This window comes from Budorcas taxicolor, chromosome 22 (genome assembly GCF_023091745.1).
Source record: "Budorcas taxicolor isolate Tak-1 chromosome 22, Takin1.1, whole genome shotgun sequence".
Taxonomy (NCBI): Eukaryota; Metazoa; Chordata; class Mammalia; order Artiodactyla; family Bovidae; genus Budorcas; species Budorcas taxicolor.
Window position 1 is genome coordinate 2,519,098 of NC_068931.1, and position 18,832 is coordinate 2,537,929.

An 18,832-nucleotide genomic window follows, 5' to 3' on the forward strand; every position below is an offset into this window, starting at 1 on the left:
ACATATGGAAAGGAACACTGATGTATCCCTTCCCAGCTCATAAATATTCCTAAATTATAATCAGATTTTACTTTGAGAGAAGTATGAAGTTTCACTCTTTATCCACGGTAGACCTATTTGACTTCCCTGGTGGCTCAGATGGTAAAACATCTGCCTACAGTGCAGGAGACCTAGGTTTGACCCCTGGGTCAGGAAGATCCCCTGGAGAAGGAAATGGCCACCCACTCCAGTACTCTTGCATAGAAAATCCCATGGACGGAGGAGCCTGGTAGGCTACAGTCCATGGGGTAGCAAAGAGTTGGAAATGACTGAGCATTTTCACTTTCACTTTCAGACCTATTTTGAAAACATCAAAAACGCAGGAGTGTGCTCACTTACTAAGTGTCTCCTAGCGCAAGTGTCTCTGTGAGGCCCCCGAGGCTCCGAAGACAACAGCGCAGGATGCCTGCAACACCCCTGGTCTCATTTCGTGTTCACTGACCTGAGCTGCAGCACTGACATTGATTTTTAGCTACATCCACATACCAGCTCTGGTCTCTTTAGAAGAAAAATGACACACTTTCCATTTAAAGCAATATTTTCTCATAGTCAAAGCTTGGTGACCCTGACAAAATGTACCCAAAGCGCATCCTTATTCTTCTTCCCCTTCAACAAGATGAGGAGATTTCCACTGGAAATCAACATGACCCCCATCCACTTCTTCCTTCTTGGATCTGTGTTGTTTCTAAGTGGAAATCTCGTTTAACTGGGCTTCCCTGATGACTCAGAGGACAAACAATCTGCCTGCAGCGCATGAGACACAGATGACATGGGCTTGATCTCTGGCTCAGGAAGAGCCCTGGAGAAGGAAACGGCAACCTGCTCCAGGATTCTTGCCTGGGAAATCCTGTGGACAGGGGAGCCTGGTGGGCTACAGTCCATGGTGTCACAAAGAGTCTGACATGACTGAGTGACTAAGCCCAACAAAAGCAACCTTCAGTGCTGAAGGACAGGGCACCTGTTTACATTCTGGTCATTCTGTGTCCCAAAGTTGCAGCGACGTTTCATCTTCACTCCTGACAGATTGGGAAGTTCTAGTCCGAGGATGGTGGGATATCCTTAGACAGATGGATGCACTTGGCCGCTGCAGCGGGTCGGGGAGGAGCCTGATAGAGTGAGTCCAGGGGACCCGCTGCAGCCTCGGGGAGACAGCAGGAGTCCTCCCACCATCCATTGAGTCAGAGCCTCTCAGAGGTGACCAGGGCCACTCCCAGGGGACGAACTTACTTAGGGGCAGCCCCTAAAGAGGGCCCCCAGGCGGACCATGCCCACAGACCAGCTCCCCCACCTTTCGTTCTGTGCAGAAATTGCTCACTTGTGCTCCCTAGGAAAGTGATGAGCTCTCCCTGCTTGCATTTCTGACAGTTCACTGTTAAAGGGAGGACTGTTGGCCAGGGAACCAGGAAAGAGTCATCAGACCAGCAAAAAAAAAAAGAAGTGAAGATGGGGGTAGGGCCCAGACCACACATGCACCCCTCAGAGATGACCGAATTCAGAAGATCCTGAGCATAGAAATGATGGGTGACTTTAAGGAAACAGCACGGAGAACAAGAAAGGACACGTCTGAGTCACGGAAGCAGGGAATGACAGCGTGTCAGACAGTCAACCTAGCCAGCGGGTGGGACGGGCCTTGCATGAGAGTTCCCTAGTTTCCAGTGAAGTTTTGTGTGGAGAGCGGAAGGCAGACGAAAGCGGAGCCCCTCCGGGTCAACTGGGAGCAGGGCCGGGGCAGCTCCCCAGGGGCCCCAGGCTCCCAGGCTCAGCCAGGGCCCTGAGAGCCAGCGGACTCCCCAGGGCCGGAGGAGCGGGCTCCGCGGGATCTCCTCACCACTCCGGCGCTCCTCCAGGGCCTGACACCGTCCGCTGCATCCCAAGCTCCCCCTGCTCCCCTCACCCCACACAGAGACAGGGACGCGGCCTTTGCTGGAGTCCTCCGCTTACGCCCAGGCGTGACGAGCCGCGCTTCCTTTGCTGGTCAGCCCCGCGGGCCCAGAGGTCGGCCCTTCGCTGGCTCTGACGCTGAAAGGCGTGAAGGACACGCTCACAGAGGGCTGAGCTCACTCTCCACCGGCGCCAGCGGCCGGACTCCCGCATTTCCACCCGCCGCAAGGCAGGTTAGCATGACAGCCCCGAAGAAGCCAGCTGAAGGGAGAAAACAAGCCTGATGGATCCACAGTGGTCTTCAAAACACATAAAGAGTTCTCATTTCAATAGGCAACACCCCGTCTTCTGAAATAAGGTTCTGCAGAACACGGTGTCCCAAAGAAAACCGACGGCAGGCTGCACAGTTCCCCCCAAACCCCGGGTCGCCTTGCTGCTCCCCACTACCTAACAGTCTAGGAGTCTAAGTGGCAGATTCCAGTCCCCGTTGATCCCAGCAGCCAGCGGCCGGTGGCTTCTCTAAAAGGTTGAGAACTGGGGGCACAGCCCCCCATTTCTTGAGATTCTCAGAAAACTATTCCCCAGCAAAAAAGAATGAGACTTGCATACAAGCCAGCAATCCCACTCCAGGTGTAAATCCAGAGAAAACTCGTACTTCAAAAAGATCCATGCACCCCAGTGTTCACAGCAGCATTATTCAGAACAGCCAGGACATGAAAGAAACCTAAATGTCCTTCGACAGATGAATGGATAAAGAAGATGTGGTACACACATACAATGGGATACTGCTCAGTCATTTAAAAAAAAAAAAAGGATGAAAAAATGCCATTTGCAGCCATATGCATAGATCTGGAGACTGTCATATGCAGTGAAGTCAGAGAAGGAGAAATATCATATGACAGCCCTTATGTGCAAAATCTAAAAAGAAATGATTCAAATGAACTTACAAAACAAAAACAGACTCACAGACATATGAAACAAACTTATTGTGTGGCAGAAGCCAGCACAATATTATAGAGAAATTGTCCTCCAATTTAAAAAAAAAAAAAAAAAAAACTACGGTTACCAAAGGGGAAGGGGCAGAAGGGATAAATTGAGAGTTTGGGATTAACAGATACACACACAATAAGGGCCTGCGGTACAGCACAGGGGATTCTATTCAATATCTTATACTAAACCATAATGGAAAAGAACCTGAAAAAGAATTTGTATTATATATGTATAACTGAGTCACATTGCTGTACACCAGAAACTAACACAATATTGTAAACCAACTGCACTTCACTTTAAAAGAGACCAAAAAGGATGAGGCTTTCTACCCCAAAGTGACACCAAAACCTTTAGCTACAAAACTGGCTCCTCGCACAATTCTGTGAATACAGCAAACTTAGCCAGCACTCACGACCCAGAGAGAAAGTCTGACCAAGGGTATTTCACCACGTACACAGAAGTGGAGAGGTCACCCGCCACCTTCCCCCTCCACTCCCCATCACTGGGGCGTCCCCACTGCCCCTGATGCCCCCGGGACAGAACCCGGATCTCCAAGGCCTGGGAACAGCTGTGGGAGGACCCTGACCATGAACGCAGGACCCAGCAGAGGGGCCGTGCCCAGGCCTGCTGCCATTCCTGGAGATCTCACCACACGAGCAGACCTGCCCATTGCCGAGTCCCAGGTTCACAGGGCGGAGTGCGTGCACTGGCCACTCACACCCACAGAGGAAAAGAAAGCACCATCAGAGCCACGAGGTGCTCTCACAAGAAAACAAACAGAGGCCCCTGAGCTACGCAGACAACGCCCGGCACGCTCCCCTGCACACGCCTGCCTGACATACACCCAGCCCACACCAGGGACACTGAAGCTTTTTACGTGGTTCTGGAGGCTTAATTTTTCCACTTTCAAATAGGAAAAATTTAAAATACAGCAAAAATTAAATCCCTTTTGCAGTTTTTTTCCTTCCAAGATAACAAGTCACCATCAGCATTTTAGGCTACCTGCTCTAACTATGTGGAAATTTTTTAAATCAGCACATCCTTAGATAAACAAGTCATTGACATCTGCTTGACAAATAGGTTACAGAGAAAATCACTTACAAATTTAAAGTCAGGAAGATATTTGCAATCAGTGGAGCTGGAAATTGACAGATTTTAGGTAAGTTTCCAGAAGCAGCCACTTTGATCTCTTGATTCAGTTTACATGACTATGTGGTTCTTATACACATTTAATAAATTATTCAGCAAGAACATGACAAAGCTATATAATACATTGCTTTCCTTGATGTAAGGCTGCTTCAAGCATAAGCACTGGGGATCATATGGCATCTATGGAAAGAGAAGGGATCCTCTCCTGCCCAGAACCTGACCTTGGGTATCAGTTAACGTCTAGGAATTATTTCTGCACCATCTCAATGTATCTGAGACATCGAGCAAATGCAATTATCCTCAGGATCACAATTTGAAGTTGAGTCACAAGAAGCTTTTAGCCTTGCATGAGTCACGCAGTTCAGACATCTCTCCACAGATATGCCTGGGGCATCGGAGGAATTTTACTGTGGTTTATGTCAGAGTGAGGAACTCTGGATCGGAGCAAGGTAGGATGTGAGCACACAGGGCTTGGAGATGCAGAGGAGAGGGGGATGACAGTTTAATCCCCAGTTCCATTTACAGCAAAAGGATTTCCCTAAGATACTCAGAAATGGGCTCAGCCCCCACACTGCTGAGCACATACATGGTCAGAGCAGCAGAGAGACTCTGTCTCAGCAACCCCTGAGGAGACAGGACAAGACCAGCTCCTCAACCGCGTCCCCATATTCATCAGCAAGGAACCAAAATAGCGGTTTATGCATACGAAACAGCCAGTATGCCCGCTATTTAAATATTCCAGAGCCATCTCCCCATGAGAAAGCAAAAGGCCCAGAAAAATAACAACTGCCTTGGGCCACTGGGGCAGCCAAGTCTAAAGAGAAAGCATCATTTTTCTTTGAAGTTCACAGAAAAACGAGGTTTTCCCAGCATCCGGACTTCAAAGGCACATGGGGTGGAGAGGGGCGGGTGTATCTCCTTTAGCCTGGCTGCTAGTAGTGGGGGGAAAGAGAGTGTGTGTGTGGGAGGGGTCTGGGTTACTCAGTGAAGAAGGGATGGGGCCTCTGGATGGGTCCCCATTAATTACACATGATTACAAGGGTGCCCCAGGAAGTACTTGGTCTGCAGATACAATACAAGTTCTGGAACCCCTCACTCAGGAAACTGTATGCAGGTTTACATCTTTGCAGACCTCCATTACCACTGAAACTCATTGAGAAGGAGACAACGTAAACTCTGAACAGGAGGAATTGATTAGAAAGACGCTGGACGGGGGAAGAGCCCACCTGCCTGTGAGACGAAGCAATCTGCATTTACACCCGGCGCTCTGGGTTCTGCAAGTCGGAGATGACGGCATCTGGAAGGGACCAAGGCATGACAAGGGCAAGTACATCATGTCCAAACCCATCTCAGCACTTCCCCGAATAGGGCAGCAGCGGCTACTGTGTCTGTTCCAAGCTTCACTTGTGTGCGTGGGAATCGGAAGAGAGCAGCCGCGGTGCGGGGAGCCACTGCCGCCCGAGCAAGTCCAAGCAGGACCTCTTTGTGCAGCTGCATGAATCCACACACACAGAAGCTGTCCTGGCGTTTGCAATGGCAGCTTCAAGTTTCACAAAACACATGCGGTATCGTCATCAGAGCGAAATGTTTCTGCTGAGATATTTGAATAAAGTGCAAAAAATTTTCTGTGCCAAGGAATTACATTGTTCTTAAAAATACTCACATAGGTGTATGTACAATTTTTCCCCTGGCCATCAAACATGAAAAGTCATGATTTCCCATCCTCTGACAATTTTCTCCTCTTCTGTCCAGAGAACTATTTATAACTTGGTAAATGTAAATACTGTTAGCTAGAGGAATATAGTTAGTAAAATAAATTCACAAACTAGAGAAGCTAACATGCAGACTTACATTGAGTTGATCTTTTTGATCCAAAATTTGATATTTCACATGAAGTCCTCATATGACTCAGGTATGCACTACACAAAATTATTTTAAAAATTTTTCTTGCTTTTGTATCATCCTAAAATACATCAGTTTTGCAGTGTGAAAATTATTTACTAATATAGAATCATTTCATCTTTTCATACCATTTTCTCATTATGAAATATGAAACTGTCACAAAAACTACATTTGAAGCTAAGTTATGATGATTTGAACCCCAGACTAACATTTCTAGAGGGAACAATATTTGGGATAAATATGCATTAGACATCATTACAAATCTGATGAAAAAAGCATTTGTTTGTACGATATGCCCAGCTATGTCCAACCATCAGATTATTTTTTCAAAGTTTATCTGAACCAGACATTTTACTACACTCACTAACTTTCCCCACACGGCATGACCATTATCTCATGTGGCTTATAATTCAGAGAAATTATTCTGAATTCATAGAAATTATTTTCTGTACATCATTTTCACTGACATTTTAAAAATTCTCCTTTTGAGTCGATTCCACTCAAGGCATAGCTAATACCTGAAAACACATACAGGAGTGTGTCGATATGTAAATTTTTCATGTCCAGTTTCATTCTCAGAAACTCATTCACAGCTTCCACCATGAGAATAGTCGCAGGTGGTGGTTTTCCCTGATTTTTTTGGTCATCTCAACGAAGACTAAGTTCAGCGTAGCTTTTCACTGACCTCCTGATGGCTGACACCTCAGGGTCATGCTGCTGACTGCCTGAGATAAGCTTAAGAGACCTCATGACTGCAGGCAGACACAGTATGTTGCAGGAGCCCCATGCACTGTTGACAGCCGGGAGCAGACGCAGCAAATGTGCAAATAAGCTTATTTCCATCAGATGGATATGTCTTAATACAAACGGCCACAAAAATAAAACTCAGGATCAAGTGTCCACAATCGTATCTGAAACACATATGGTTTCAGCTTTACCACTGATCTTAAAATTAGAACAAAAGCATGTGCTTTCCAATAACATCTGTTTCAAAACAATGTAGATCACAAATATTCCTGACCACCGTGATAGGCCCTTCTTCCTTACCCTACAAGAATACAGATCTAGAGAGTCCGATTATAGACTCTTTACAGTCTTTAAATAAAGTTTCTTGAGAAACTTTCATTTCTTAAGATGTATAAAACTATATTACTCTTTTTTGCCTATGGAATAGAATTTAGAAATAAAATTTAGAAATGGCCTTCACGAGACCTAGGGATTTTCCAGGTAGATCAAAGTACTTTTTAAACACAAGTGGAATTCAATCAATATAATATGAATTGTTGTTAAGATAGCAAGTTACTGCCTTGCTTAACACCCCAATGTATTTCTCTGTGTCTGGTCCACATGCATCCAAATACCACATTTTGAAATAATACTCTTTTTTCACACGTGAGTACAATTGGTTGATGGTGGGGTGTCTAGTCGACTTTTATTTTCTTTAGTGTCGTTAAGAGGTGACTCCTTGCGGGCTTGGCACTTGAACACTTGCTTATAAGCCTTCCTGAAGTTTTCAGAGAGAAAGGCGTAAATGATGGGGTTCACGGAGGAGTTGCTGTAGGCCAGGCAGTGGGCAGTGATCCTGAAGAAGAAGGAGGCGGGGGTCAGCGGGAACACCCCAAACTCAGCCCAGAGATGGATGACGTGGTGGGGCAGCCAGGAGACCCCGAAGACCACCACCACCACCAGCACCGTCTGCGCGGTCTAGGAGAAGGGAAGGAAGCAGAGGCGCTGGTCACAACAGGGGAGAAGGGAAGGAAGCAGAGGCCCTGGTCACAGCAGACAGGGGCCCAGCATTCTAGCTCATGCACTGACAGAGGGGATTTCCTGTACATTTTCACAGAATCAAGTGAGTCCTAAACCTGCTCTGGGTGCTGACCTTCACTTTGCAGTCACACCCCTAAAGGAGCTAAAAGCGTGGCCCGGTGGTCCCCTGTCCGCTTTGCCCCTGGAGAGAAGTGATCCCACTGGGATCCACGAATTCTGGGAGGCAGGGTGGAGGGGAAGGAGCGAGAGAAGGAAGGTGCTTATTTTCCCTCCAGCCTCACACCATGGAGCCCGGACTCCCCCACCAGGAAACCGTGGTGGACCCACAGGTCCTTTCACAGGAGAAGCTTGGACCCCTGCCCTGCAGGAATGTCCTTGTGGTATGCCATGACTTTGCTCTTACTTCCTGTGAGTTAGAACCCGACTGTCACAGCCCACAGCGCCCAGAACATGAGGCTTAAGATAGCAGGTCTTCCAGAAGAGACGCGGGGTAGCTGACTGACTCGGAGAGGACGTTTGTCCAAGAGGCGGGCTGAAGCCAGGGAACCCGGCAGAGATGGGAGAGGACGTGCTCGGACTTCAGGACGAGGTCAGAGCAAGGGCGGCCAGGGCACCAGAGACGGGAGTTACACTCATGCTTACTCTGACCACATGATGGTCAGAAGGGGCCACGACCCATGCAAAAGGCCACCTCCCTGGGCCTCAGCCTCCTGGCCTGTGACTGGGGTGACCCAACGTGATGATTCTCTGAGTGGGCCTGGTCCACTTAACACCTTCAAACAGCTCAGGTACAAAGCTGACCGCAGGGTTTCCAGGGCGGCAGGCTTCCAGACTGAGGCTGCCGCGCGCACGACACAGAGAGCAGACCAGCACCCCGCTCCTGGACGTCAAGGATCGTCTGCTATCCGTCCGTTACCCACTAGTGTATGGGATGCGGTCCTGATGATTCAATAACCATCTAGACGCAATTACACCTACAAATAGCTCGGAGCACACCCGCTGTCCTGCCTAAGGCAGGAAGGCCGTTTCTGTGCCGCACAAGATGCATGCTCTCTGGATATTCTGTTTCACTGCTCCTTTCAGGAGGTTTTCACTAAGTAACCAGCTGAGGGCAGAACTACACCCCGACAGCTTACAGCTAAGAGCCACACTGTATCTGTATCCCTGTAGGGCAACTGTCAGCAGGGCGGCTTTTCTATGGAGGGTTTGTTACCGTGTGTGTTTACCCAAGATCATTCAAATTCTGCCTTTTATTTTTAGCAGGTGTACTGGTCTTTTCAGAACCATGAACGAGGTTCCTTTCCTTGGTCTGCCTGTAGCTTTGAAATATGAGTGACTTAAGACTGCAATATAAATCAGGAAAGAATATCAATGGGTACTTACATAAACTTTATCATTTATCAAATGATGCTCCCAAAAGAATTTAACAGAATGCTTGTTTAATACAATGTTTGTGCTCCCAGCTATGTGTCGGCAAAGGTTCACTATTTATTTTCTGCCTATTTCACAGGCATCTCAGCCCATCCGAGCTGGTACAGGAGTGGGTGCCCTGCACATGGGCCCTGGCGCTCAGCCCTGCACCCCAGTGGCCTCCATACCAGCCACAGCTTCACGCAATGCTGGCACATCAAGGTACCCAGGGAGAGACGGGCATGGCTCCCTCCTCTGTCTCCCTCACGTCAGAGAACCAGGACCACAGAACTGGGAAGACATGGGAGGGATGCAGAAAGACATCTACCCACAGAACAGCACCCTCACCTACCCCCAACTCAGAAAACTTGTGCCTGGAACACACCAGCTCAAGGTCAAGATCTGGTCAAAATAACTCACTGTACTAACAAAATAATGACTGAGCACCGAAGAATTGATGCTTTTGAACTGTGGTACTGAAGAAGACTCTCGAGCATCCCTTGGACTGCAAGGAGATCCAACCAGTCCTTCCTAAAGGAGATCAGTCCTGGGTGTTCATTGGAAGGACTGACGTTGAAGCTGAAGTTCTAATACTTTGGCCACCTGATGTGAAGAACTGACTCACTGGAAAAGACCCTGATGCTGGGAAAGATTGAAGACAGGAAGAGAAAGGGTCAACAGAGGATGAGATGGCTGGATGGCATCACCAGCTCAATGGGCATGAGTTTGGTGAGGAACAGGGAAGCCTGGTGTGCTGCAGTCCATGGGGTCACAGAGTCGGACACGACTGAGCAACTGAACAACAACCCCAGACCTGGGTTTCCAGCAACTCAGCGAGCCGTCGTCACGCAGCACTTCATGAAAATTCAGGTATCGGGGTCTCATGGCCCACAGCGCTGCTTCCACAGGTCGTGCGGATGACGTATCCGCCCAGGAACCTGCCTTCCTACACAGCTCATGGGTGCTTGAAGAATCAGTGAAGAATTCCGCAGAAGCCACAACAAAAGCAAGCAGCCTCGCCCACCTCGAGGGGAAGGCTGAGGAGCTTCCTCGGTGCTGACCGCACCCGGGCTGACCCACATTGTCTCCTCGGAAAGGTTCCAAACCCGCTTCCGCTCTTCCCCTTAGAAAAGTCAGACAGTGAGGTGACGAGGCCCTCTGTGGGGATGGGGGCTATTTTCATTTCTTACAGTATCATTTGCATGAATCACAAATGGGTTTACACCTGATGCATCACCTACGCTCCCCGTCTGTCCATGTAGCATGCAGAACCAGAACATCACCGTTGGATAGGGAAGAAGTCCTCGTTGAAGGTTACGTGCCAAGTCTCTGAATGAATTCTTATACCTAAGGTTGGGCCTTTTATTAGCCTGCCTTCTTTTTACTTCTTGCACTGAAAGTATCTGAAAAATAGTAATTTCTCCTCTTCCTGTGAGATGCTCTTTTTCAAGCCATCTGAGACATCTGACTTTTTTTTTTCCTTCAAAGAATTTTACTCATAATCCATCTAATGGAACTTGGCAGGGAAGGAAAAAGTGACTAAATGGTGAGACTGATGAGAAACATTTTGTAAATTGTACAAATGACAGCCAAAAAGCTTGCTGAGTTACTCTAAGCCAGATGGGGAAAAAGAGCAGCTGTTAAGAGAACCTCGTGGTTAAGAAGGTGCCATGAGGGTCTCACATCTACCTCGCTATTACCAGGAACCATCCTGGGGAAGTCTACCCCACTGGGAAGTCTTCCAGAAATTGTTAAGAGTCTTGTTTTCCTATCTGATCAGCCTTATGCCAGAAAATGTTTCTCTAGGTCCAGCCGAGCCAATCAAGACAGGGCTCTGTACTGTGGTCACTACTATTTTGGCAAAGAAAAGCACACTCTTCTCTATTTTCCTCCAAACAGGCAGGAGAGCTGTTGCGCACGTTTGTGTTGAACCTAACCCTCCACCCCAGGAGCGCTACCAGCCTTCTCACGAAGCGGCACCCTTATGGATGGACACGGCGCAGGAGAAGGGGCCCTACGCAGCCACCGAGGCGGGGAGCCACCTCCAAGATCTTCCCACATCACTCCATGACCCATCGGAAACTGAGTGTGTACACACCCAGGAACACTCTTCTCTGCCTGGACCCAGAGCAGCATCAGCTGAGCCGATCCAACCTCTGCCTCCGGTCGGAGGCATGCTGGCTGTCCACCCTGGGCCCTCCCCTCCTCCGCCCCGTCTCCCACTTCCGTCTTCCTACCCTACTCCCCACACCTGTCTGCTAGCCTTTGCCTAGACGCAGGTACATACACATACACAAACTATTAGTTCTGTGCGAACAAGGAAGTAATTAAAAGCATCAAAAGAGATCTGACATCTGTTCAGTGGTTATTAAGGGTCAGAGGTTGTGAGAATAGAAGAGAAAATCTTCCCTCCTCCAAATGTTGAGACCTTCTCCCGTGGGAAGAATTGCATTTACACATACGTTCCCTGGTGGCTCAGCCAGTAAAGAATCTGCCTGCAATGCAGGAGACCCTGCCTGGTTCAATTCCTGGGTCAGGAACACCCCCTGGAGAAGGGAAAGGCTACCCATTCCAGTATTCTTGGGCTTCCCTGCTGGCTCAGATGGTAAAGAATCTGCCTGCAGTGCAGGAGGCCTGGGTTTGATCCCTGTGTTGGGAAGATCCCCTGGAGGAGGGCATGGATACCCACTCCAGTTTTCTGGCCTGAAGAATCCCCATGGACAGAGGAGCCTGGTGAACAATGGTCCACGGTTGCAAAGAGTCACACACAACCGAGTGACTAAGCACATATAACATATTCCCTCATGTGCGTGTGTCTTGAGCTTCCCTAGTGGCTCAAACAGTACAGAAGCAGCCTGCAAAGTGGGAGGCCCAGGTTTGACCCCTGGGTCAGGAAGATGCCCTGGAGAAGGGCTTAGCAACCACTGCAGTATTCTTGTCTGGAGAATCCCATGGACAGAGGAGCCTGGCGGGCAACAGTCCATGAAGTCACAAAGAGTCAGAAATGACTGAGCGACTAACACAACAACAATACACATGCCTCACACACACACACACACACACACACACACACCCATATGTACACATATACATATAAAACCAAAGAATGTAAATGTTAAAATGCTCACTAATCTTTCAGTTCAGTTCAGTCGCTTAGTCGTGTCCAACTCTTTGTGACTCTAGGGACTGCAGCCCACCAGGCTCCTCTCTCCGTGGGATTTTCCAAGCAAGAATACTGGAGTGGGTTGTCATTTCCTTCTCCAGCATATGATCTGAGTAAGAGGTAAATTAATCCCAATTTGTAAAATAGCTTTTCCTCAAACTGGGTTTGAAACATAATAAATCGCAGGGTGTTAGATGCTGTCAAACTCCTCAGGGGAAGCTTGTGGGAACCAGGATTCAGGGGAGAACGAGAAAGACAACTAAAGATGGGCTGGACCCTCCTGAGGCCGCTCCCAGCTTCAGTTCTGCCCCCGGGGGGCCGAACCAGCACCCGTCTGGGAGGAAGAGAGCAGAACACAGCAACTGCTGCGCGGCTTCAGGGAGGGATACAGCAACACTCACTCGAAAGATAATTGAGACGGGGCCTCCTGGAGCCACATCAGAGACGGTAAATATGCAACACAAGAAGTGTGTCTGCTAAGTCTCTTCAATCGTGTCTCTGCGACCCATGGACTGTAGCCCACCAGGCTCCTCTATCCGTGGTGTTCTCCAGGCAAGAGGGCTGGAGCGGTTGCTGTGCCCTCCTCGAGGGAATCCCCCCAACCCAGGAATGGAACTCGGGACTCCTGCACTTACGGGTGGGCTCTTTACCACGAGCACCACCTGCAGTTTCAAGCAAACTGTGGGTCCAGCCACCTGACACCCTGTCCCAGTCACCCACAGCGCACCTTCTCCAGAGGCTCAGAATCCAGAAGACACACCTTTTGGCCCCTCCCCAGACCTCCACCCACGTTCTCAGGCAGCTCAGTTGCCTGCTCACCCTCAGCAGCTGACTCTCCGTGTCTCCTCTCTGCCCAGGGCTAAGATGTTCATTTCAAATCGCTGAACCCAGGGACCATACTTTCACAGGAGGATGCAGGAAAGCTAAGAGTATACATTAAACCAAGCTCCAGAAACGGCATGGAGAATGTAAACCCATGAGATTTACCTTTTTCTTTGATGCCTCTGACTTCTTTGACACGTTCTTCAACTTTTTATGCAAATGGTTAAGAACCTGCAAAACACAGACTAATAAAATCGGTTTGCCTCAGACCGCACAATTCATTGTCCATTTTGCACTGACATTTCCTGATGTTCTGAAAAGGGAAGACCATGGTTTACAAAATCACGCAAGCTGCAATTCACATGAGCTGGTGGAGTAATGCCGACTATGGATTGCCATAAGCGTCTGGTCCTCCAACCACCTGTGTCCGGAGCACCTGTAGGCAGAGCTCTGGTGTGGGTAGCTCCGAGATTTCTTCCAGAAAGACCCACTCCGCTGCCCATACCTGCATCCCCGTTGGCCTCCCCTAAGAATCTACATTTCCACAATCCCAGGTCCCTGCTATATGTTAAATCCTAGATATGCGGGAAAACTACAGACTGCCTTCCAACAACGCTGATAGCTGACAGACCACCATTCTGCAAGGTCCTACAACTAACGTCCCATGGGGGAGGCTTCCAGGGAGACACTTGTTTCCTTCCCTAGAGAAACTAGTTTTGTCTTCTCTTGATAGCGTCATACTCAGGAGAAATGATGTGAGACAATGTGGTTCCACATAAGAACTTGCAACTAAGCCATACAACAGGGTCAGGATGGTGGTACACACTCCAGGCAGGTCTTGAGTTCACTCTTATGAGTGAAAAACCTAAGGACAATCAGCTCAGGGTGACTAAGGGCTTGAGACTGCCCATCGGTTGCTCATTGAGTCCCTCCAAACACTGGAAACAGTGTTCCAGCCACCTCCCTGTCCCCCTGGAGCACCGCAGCATGGAAATAATTTAATCAAATTGAACGTATTACAAAAGCTGCTCTGTCTGGGCAGATGCAACCCTCTGGAGTCATCGGGCACTCCCTGATCGAGAAGCCGCGAGATTTATCCACCACTTCATGATTCCCTGGGGGCCTCCCTGGTGGCTCAGATGGTAAAGAATCTGCCTGCAATGGGTTCGATGCCTGGGTAGGGAAGATCCCCTGGAGAAGGCCATGGCACCCCACTTCAGTATTCTTGCCTGGAGAATCTCAGGGACAGAGGAGCCTGGTGGGCTACAGTCCCTGGAGACACAAAGAGGCGGACATGACTGAGCAACTAACACTTTCACTTCACTTTCACGATTCCCTACCCCAGTCAAGCAGCTATCATGGGGTGTGAATTTCTGACTCCAAACTCCCAGCCCTACCAAAATACTGCTCACTTCCCACAAGGGCTCAGCATCCTCTGCAAGACAAGCCTCTCACTTACTATGGGGACATCTGCAGTCACTCTCAGTACAGAAACAGTGGGTCTGTCTACTGTCCTGCCGTCAGCAACTGGGGTATCGAAAACCGAATGGAAGAGAACGACGGAAGGGAGGCTTGTGCAGGAACAAATGAAGAGGACTTTCAAGAGGAAGGAACGGGCTGGACAGGGCCCCTCCCAGAGAGGACCAGCCGGGCCAGGTTCCCTGGGGACAGCCTCCCCACAGCCAGAGGAGGGCTCCAGTCACTGAAAGAAAGGGAGAGATGGCAAGGCAGCGTCAGCGAGGGCTGCCTGGAGAGGGCCCCATATGGAAAAGTCAGATGTTACTTCTATGTTACCTGGCCTGGGGCCACTCAGTCCTTCCACAGACTCGGGGGTCACGTCTCATAACTACAAAATGCCTAAGGAGCGCCGTGGAGTGGTCCACGGGGAGAACGCCCAAGCATGTTTCTCCTGGCTCTGTTCCACTCCATGAGCACCCGCTATGGACCCACACTGACTCGTGTGACAGACCCCACGAAGGTCTCACCATCAGAGGAGGAAGGGTTATGACTGCGCTTCTCTGGAAGCTGACGAGAGTGGTGAGCGGGCACTTCCCCATCGCTCGTACTTTCAGAAGTGTGTGCAGGAGACCGATACCAGTCCTGGCACAGGATGTCTCCAGGAATGTGCGGGAACCGGGCAGGTCACGAGTTCCTCTGGTGTCAGGCCAAGGAGGGCCCAGGACAAGCACTCCCCCGGGGGAAGAGTGAGCCAGCCCCACAGCAGCAGAGGGCGCCCCAGACTCATCCTCCAGCCCCACATTCTGGGTCTCGGGGAGGGCAGGTGCAAAGGACCCTCCACTAAACTCCTGTCGGTACAGAAGGCAACTCTGGAATGCAATTCCTTTGTTAACTTAAAAAAAAAAAAAAACACTGTGATTTTATATGTCTTTTGATCTGGGCCTTGGGGTAACAATCAATCCGGAATGTAACATTTAACTAGTGAAACCCTTCCATGCAAAGCAGACAGTGACTGAATCAAAGGAAAGCAACTGAAGTCTTTAATCTTTACCTTTTTTCAAGCCCAGAATGAATATGCAAATATTACTTTGAGTTTCAAAGAAATTTCCAGTTATGCTTAAAGGCAAACTGTTTCCATATTTGTAAAAAAAAATCCCAATGATCATGTATTTACTGAATTTTTTAATTTAGAAACTTTGCCTTAGGTATGACTTGTATAAATTCTCAAATGACAGAAATTAGGCTGGTTTCTTCCTAGAAGTTTATCTTGCTGTTTCCATTAAAAAGACCTGAATTTCCAAAAGACCAAAGACTTTGGGGAAACAAAGGAAGAATAACCCATATAATGATGAATGAAAAGCCAAATACTTTAAGAGTCTCTCTAGTCTCAAGGCCCATGCCCCACAGGCTGGCCTCCCCCAGGGGGCTAGGAAGCCCTGCATGGAAATCCTTCCTGAAAGCTTTACCAGCTTCACAATCTCAGTCAGCTGCTTCACTCCTCCAAAACCCTCTTTCCTTATCAATAAAATATGCACAGTGGCTGCAACCCACTGGGTCGCCTGCAGATCAAGTGACAGAGAGCACACTGGAGACCACGGCCCTGTGCAGACCAAGCTTCGATTTGCTTTTGCTAGAAGCAAAGGGAATAAGCCAGCCATTTATCAAAGAGCTAAGCTGCAGTGATTCCCAATTTCCTGCCTTTACTGCATGTCTTTATGCACAACCCTTCGGTGCAGGACATTCTTTCAGATCATATCCAAAAGCACTACCGTTCAGAATAGACCCTGCTCTAGATAGATGGCCTGGGGGAGGGGCAAACAAAACCAGGTGGCTCACAGTCCACATTTCTGCTGGGGAAAAAAGACGAGTGGAACGTAAGAACTGACTGCTTCACCTGGTTATTCACAGTCCTGGAATCACAGGCTTATCAGAAAGAAATTGAGAAGCAGAGAGAGAGAGAGAAGATAAAATGGTGCAGATCTCAGAATTCGGCCACAGAAGTGTTTCTCTACTGGCGATGGTATTGGGGAGGGTGTGTCAGGGAGGGGGGCTCTCACCCCATGCACTGCATCTCCTGATTACTAAGCAGATATGCTGGCTCAGACAGCAAATAATATGCCTACAACGCGGGAGACCCATGTTTGATCCCTAGCTGGGGAAGATCCCCTGGAAGAGGGAATGGCTACCCACTCCAGTATTCATACCTGGAGAATTCCATGGACAGAGGAGCTTGACCAGCTACAGTCCACGGGGTCGCAAACAGATAGGACTGAGTGACTAACACACACAGACAAGTTGTGTAGAAGGTGTAAGACTTTTAAAATGTTACAAAATCTTCAAAACCATGTGTTATTAATGAGAGAGAACGTGATTGTGCTGAGCTGGGGGAAAACGCACTGCACAGAGAAGGGAGGTGCCGTAGGGGGACCAGACAGGTGTCAGCTGTGTGTCTCCCAGCGGAGGCTTTAGACCTGCCACCTGAACCGCTAAATACTCTTTACCTCCTCCTAAAAGCACTGAAATGAGGAAACGGCAGCAGCAAACCCGTCCATCCAACGTTCTCTGGAGAATCCGCGAGGAAATACTTCTGACCATCTGGATTTATGACGCCTAACGTGTTATGAAATAAAATTCAAAGCTCTGTCGCCAGGAGCAGCGGTTTTGCAAAGGCGGTCCTGGCCGGCGCCCCAGCCCTGTGCACCCCGCGGGCAGTGAAATCCCCCCATCCGACCTCAGTTGAGGGCTGCTGAGGGGCGCGGGCTCTCCACCCAGCAAAGACGCCCGCTCGGCAGGGCAGGACCGGGCGCTCACATAACGCTGTGGCCATGCAGGCGATCAGGCAGGCTGAACGGGCTACGAAGCTAAAACCTCCTGATAAGTGGGTGTTGAACCCCTCCTCCTTTGGGGACAACCTCAGGGCCCAGTGCTTGCGGGGGCCAGGACGGATGCCCGGACCTGCAAACTTTCCCGGTGTCGCCCAAACTCCAAGCGACTTTCACGCAGCATCAAACCCGTGAGCCCAAGCCGCGGCCGGAGGAGGCGATGGCTCGGGCAGAAAACTCGCAGGGGACGAGGGCAAGGGGGCGGGGCCCCGGAGGGGTGCGGGGACAGAGGAGCCGCCCCGGGCCCGCGGACCCGCCCTGCGCCCCGCACCTTGGCGTAGCAGAAGCAGATGAGCAGGAGCGGCAGCAGGTAGCCGAAGACGAAGGTGCACACCACGTAGGCCTTCTTGTGGCGCTGGTTGGGCCACTGCTCCCAGCAGAAGGTCTGGTTGCCGACGTCCCGGTGGAAGAGGCGCTGGTGGTAGGCCACCGGCGAGGCCATGACGATGGACAGCGCCCAGATGAAGCCCACGCCCAGCAGCGCGTTGCGGGACACCCGCAGGGCGGAGGAGCGGCGCGAGTGCACGATGGCCACGTAGCGGTCCACCGACATCGCGGCCAGCGTGAAGATGCTGACCAGCATGGACACGGTGAAAAAGTAGTGGACGAACTTGCAGATGAAGGCGCCCAGCACCCAGGTGGGCAGCGCGTACACCGTGGCCTGGAAGGGGATGCAGAAGAGCAGGTAGGCCAGGTCGGCGATGCTCAGGTTGAGGATGAACAGGTTGGTGGTGCTGCGCGGCTTGCCCGGCTTGCTGCGCGCCAGCACGGTGATCACCAGGCTGTTGCCCAGCACGCCGAGCGCGAAGATCAGGCCGAACACCACCAGCGTGACGAAGTTCTCCACGCCGATACCGAAGAGCGGCCTGGGTTCCGGGGTCGGGGGCTCGAGCCCGCTCGCGTTCCCCTCGCTGAAGTTCCCAACCTCCAGCTCCATGGCGCGCAGGGGCAGCCTAGGTCGCGCTGGCGAAGGGCGCCTGCCGGGGAAGGAGGGGCTCCGGGTGACCCAGCTCGGGGCACTCAGAACCCAGGCGCCCGGGCCGAGTGGCACCGACTTTTCGGACGGGGCCACCTGGGAGAGGACGCAGAGCCGGACCTTCCCGCGCTCGCGAGGCTGTCCCAAGAGCGCCGGGCGTCCGCTGATCCGCTACCGAGCCGGGGAGGAGGGACCGGCCGCCGCAGCCCTGAGGGAGGAAAGAGCCCTCTCTGCTCCCTACCAGCTCCGCGCCGCTGCAGGTCGTTTCCCTCGTCCCGAGAGGCTGCGGGCGGCACCTGTTGCTCCGCACGGCTCCCTTCCCGCGGCGCTCCGGGGACACAGCCGGGCGCGCAGCGCGCACCGAGCGGTTCGTGGAGAGGGCTCGCCGCGCCC

At 50.6% G+C, this 18,832-nt stretch overlaps 1 protein-coding gene across 1 annotated transcript; it reads right to left on the reverse strand.

Moving 5' to 3' along the window:
- Positions 1 to 7,347: 7,347 nt before the first annotated feature.
- On the reverse strand, positions 7,348 to 18,400 carry GALR1 (galanin receptor 1). The gene is made up of 3 exons (XM_052660612.1): positions 17,735 to 18,400; positions 13,289 to 13,354; positions 7,348 to 7,665 (listed from the first exon to the last, which is right to left on the reverse strand). Exons 1-3 carry the CDS (start codon positions 18,398 to 18,400, stop codon positions 7,348 to 7,350), a joined length of 1,050 nt encoding a protein of 349 aa, XP_052516572.1.
- Between the last annotated feature and the right edge of the window lie 432 nt (positions 18,401 to 18,832).

Coding starts and splice junctions, on each gene's coding strand:
- GALR1 (XM_052660612.1), bottom strand. CDS start 18,400: ATGGAGCTGGAGGTTGGGAACTTCAGCGAGGGGAACGCGAGCGGGCTC. Junction 13,355..17,734: donor TCTGCTTCTGCTACGCCAAG/GTGCGGGGCGCA, acceptor TGTGTTTTGCAG/GTTCTTAACCATTTGCATAA. Junction 7,666..13,288: donor CAGAGGCATCAAAGAAAAAG/GTAAATCTCATG, acceptor CCCTTCTCCTAG/ACCGCGCAGACGGTGCTGGT.